Here is a 3,101-nt window from a genome sequence, read left to right as displayed (position 1 = left end):
CTACACTTAAATAGCCTTGTTCTACCACGTTAACCTAGCAACTTGAGAAGAACGAGATTGGCCTTCATCAAATGGCTAAAGCGCGGACGGAAGAAAAAGTAGTGAGAAGAAGATCTCTAACCAGATGCTAAGGAGTAGCCCTGGTGTGTGCTGTTGACGTAGGACTTTATGATAGAAAATTCGCGACAAAGAAGTGCTTTTTTTCGCTGTTATCCTCGTAGCAAATTTCTTGTCTAAGAAACGGTATAATGTAAATAGGAAAATACTGAGATTTATATTTCCTAATTACCTGTACTCTTCGCGGAATTACATTCTGTCCCTCAATAAAACCTAAAACAACCAGTTATGGTCTTAGTTCCTTTTCTTACGTATCAGCTAAGTTGCGGAATGTGCTACCTGATTTTGTCCATACCACTGAGTTTACTGGTTTTAAACTAGATGATCCAAGACTGCATTTTGTACAGCGGCTTTAGTTTTTAATTAATATATCTTTAAATATTATTTATTTAGTTATGTATTTGTATATGCTATGTATTTTAGTTGTAGATGTAATGTCTTGAAGACTTTGCCTCTCGTAGTTATTCTGAAATTCGAGATGAAATTGAAATTGAACCCGGGTCACAGAGTTAACCACCCTGAGGTTACCTTTGTTACCTGGGAGCTGAGACCTGTCTTTCGTACGTGATGGCAAAGACAATTACTTGAGATTTGGGTCGGCCTGGGCCACGAATCAAACTGTGTCAGCAAAGAACACACCGCATAAACAACCAGTTATGTCAAGAATATCTTTATTATTTTGGGCTTAAATGGGCCTTTTGTAGCTTGTGATCACATGGTACAAAAACCGCCGTATGAGAATGCAATACCCACTGGGACATCTAAAACAAAGAAAAGTCATATTAAGTTGCTGTTTTAGATGTCCCAGTGTGCAATTTGCATTCCAGTATGGTGTTTTTTGTACCATGTGATCACTAAGCTTCCAAAAGGCGTATTGCAAATTTTCAGATCTCGTCATCTGTACAGTATCTTCATAATTGCAATTATTATAGGCATAAAAAGTATAAACAGTCAAACCTTAAGAAGGAAAGAAAGGTGATACTTGATGTTTTTTGAACGGAACGATAACCTGTGTAGTGACAAATAAGAAAGTGCCTGATGTCAAGGCATTAATATTCCCAAAGGATGTGAAGTGTTTTTCTTTGTAACAATAGGAATTCAGAACTGCTGAGCCATACATTAGTCTATCCATGCAAGATGATACTCACTGACCCATAATATTATTAACACTTGTTGCATTTTGTATGGTCTTTTAACTTGAAGAACGGATTATTGATTCAAAACAGGTGAACAAGTGTAGCCATATTTTGAGATAAGCAAGATGTCATTATAAATTTCCAGTGAGCAGCAATGATGCTCATGCAAGGTTGAGAAACAGGGATTCTCTGGCAAAGGGCTGATGCTTGAAACATCAGCTTAGAAATCTAAACAAGGTAGTCAAATAATTATTCATCTCTAGCAACTGTTTTGACACAGAATTTTTGTAGTACCATGAAAACTTGCCTACATGCTACTTCATACGATGGCTATCTTGTCACCTTGGAAACCTTTCTGCTGGGTCTGCCCATGTCTATGAGGTCATAATAAATAAATGTCTTGTCTGTATCAATCTTTCCCATTTATAAGTATCTATACAGTATATTTTTTAAATAATTCTAGTCCAGGCTCATGAGGCCCCTGGATGACCAAGACCAAGCCCCTTTGGTCTCTTGTAGGCACAAACTGGTTCCTTGATTCCGTTTCTTTCTGTTCCCAATCCAGTTCCAGGAGTCCAGCCCATGACTCTCAACATCTGATTGCCAATATTTGATGGAGGTATTGGTTGAGCCTTTCCTCCTACTGTTGCTGAAAAAATAGTTTTTCCGTCACTACTTAGAAAATGAAGATATTATTTGAAAACTAAGCAGCATTAGGAATACAGTGTACATATTCCTTAGGAAAAAAAACCTGAACTGCACACAAAAGGTTTAGTGATCCAGTGATTCGATGGAGAAACCCAAATTAATTTTTCCAGACTTTGAACGGAGGGCCATTAGTTTCGAATGCGTTTAACACAAACTTCCTTTGGGTAAAGTTGTGGCTCAACTTTTGCATTGCTAGGATTTGGATGACCTTTTTAAACCAGCTAGGATTATCTCTTTATCACCAAAATATTAGGGATTAGGGTTAATAAATTTTCTAGAAAGAACATTCTGCTATCATAATTATTGACTGAAAGTTCATGTGAACTAATTAAGGTTGAAAGGTCTTCACGCTGCTATTACAAGGCATAGGAAAAATCATCATCATCATCATCATTATTCTTTGTGATCCAACATCAATCCTGTACTCACAATATGAACAGTCTATTTGAGGAGGCATCTTCCTTGGTCGCTTGGATTCTGCTCCTGTTTGTTTTCTGTGCCTTGGAGGTGAAGAATGACGAGTGAAAATGAAAGCAATAATTGCATCACTATTGTGATTGCTACACGTCTTTAAAACACCATAAAGCTAGTCCTCAGTTTGGGCATTATCAAGGAAGAGGGCTTGTCAAAATGTGGTGGCTCTCAATTCGATTAACTATCAGAAAATCTTCATACAAAGACACAAATGAACTTAACTGGAAGGAAACATTAGAGTAAAGAGGAATAAGCAATACCACCCACATAACACTAACATGTACAATGTACATGTAGGTGTCCAGGAATTGAACCTGGAATAAATTGGTGAAGGCTCACAAATAACCACACCAAGGTCCCTAACCTTCTTCAAGCCTTTTATGTGGGGAAGGACAAAAGGACTTAATTGACATCAGAAGAAAAGAAGAGATTAGTAAATCATTATAATGTTCTCATTTCCTTACCCTTTTTTATGAAACCAGTGGTTCATGCGCGACTTTCCTTTATTCCACTACTTACCCCATTTTGCGAAGTAATATTCTTCCTCTGTGATTAGGATCAGCCTCGCACTGAAGAGAGTATAATGATGCCCACTGGTACACCTGAACACATTCATATAAAAGAGATTTGAGGGGTAGCCTGTGACTCAGGGCTCTTCAATGACAG

At 37.7% G+C, this 3,101-nt stretch overlaps 1 protein-coding gene across 1 annotated transcript in view; it reads right to left on the bottom strand.

Moving 5' to 3' along the window:
- Nucleotides 1–771: 771 nt before the first annotated feature.
- The window catches only part of LOC138049716 (G patch domain-containing protein 2-like), an 8,370-nt gene continuing 6,040 nt past the window's right edge, over nt 772–3,101 (bottom strand). The window contains exons 5-7 of the mRNA XM_068896119.1: nt 2,955–3,037; nt 2,391–2,461; nt 772–1,902 (exon numbers count right to left, since the gene is read on the bottom strand). Coding sequence (XP_068752220.1) covers nt 1,724–1,902; nt 2,391–2,461; nt 2,955–3,037 — 333 coding nt within the window. The 3' untranslated portion in view covers nt 772–1,723. The remainder of the gene's footprint in view (nt 1,903–2,390; nt 2,462–2,954; nt 3,038–3,101) is intronic.

This window comes from Montipora capricornis, chromosome 5 (assembly GCF_036669925.1).
Source record: "Montipora capricornis isolate CH-2021 chromosome 5, ASM3666992v2, whole genome shotgun sequence".
Taxonomy (NCBI): domain Eukaryota; kingdom Metazoa; phylum Cnidaria; class Anthozoa; order Scleractinia; family Acroporidae; genus Montipora; species Montipora capricornis.
Note: the sequence above shows the minus strand (reverse complement) of the source record. Positions and strands in the feature narration are given on the sequence as shown.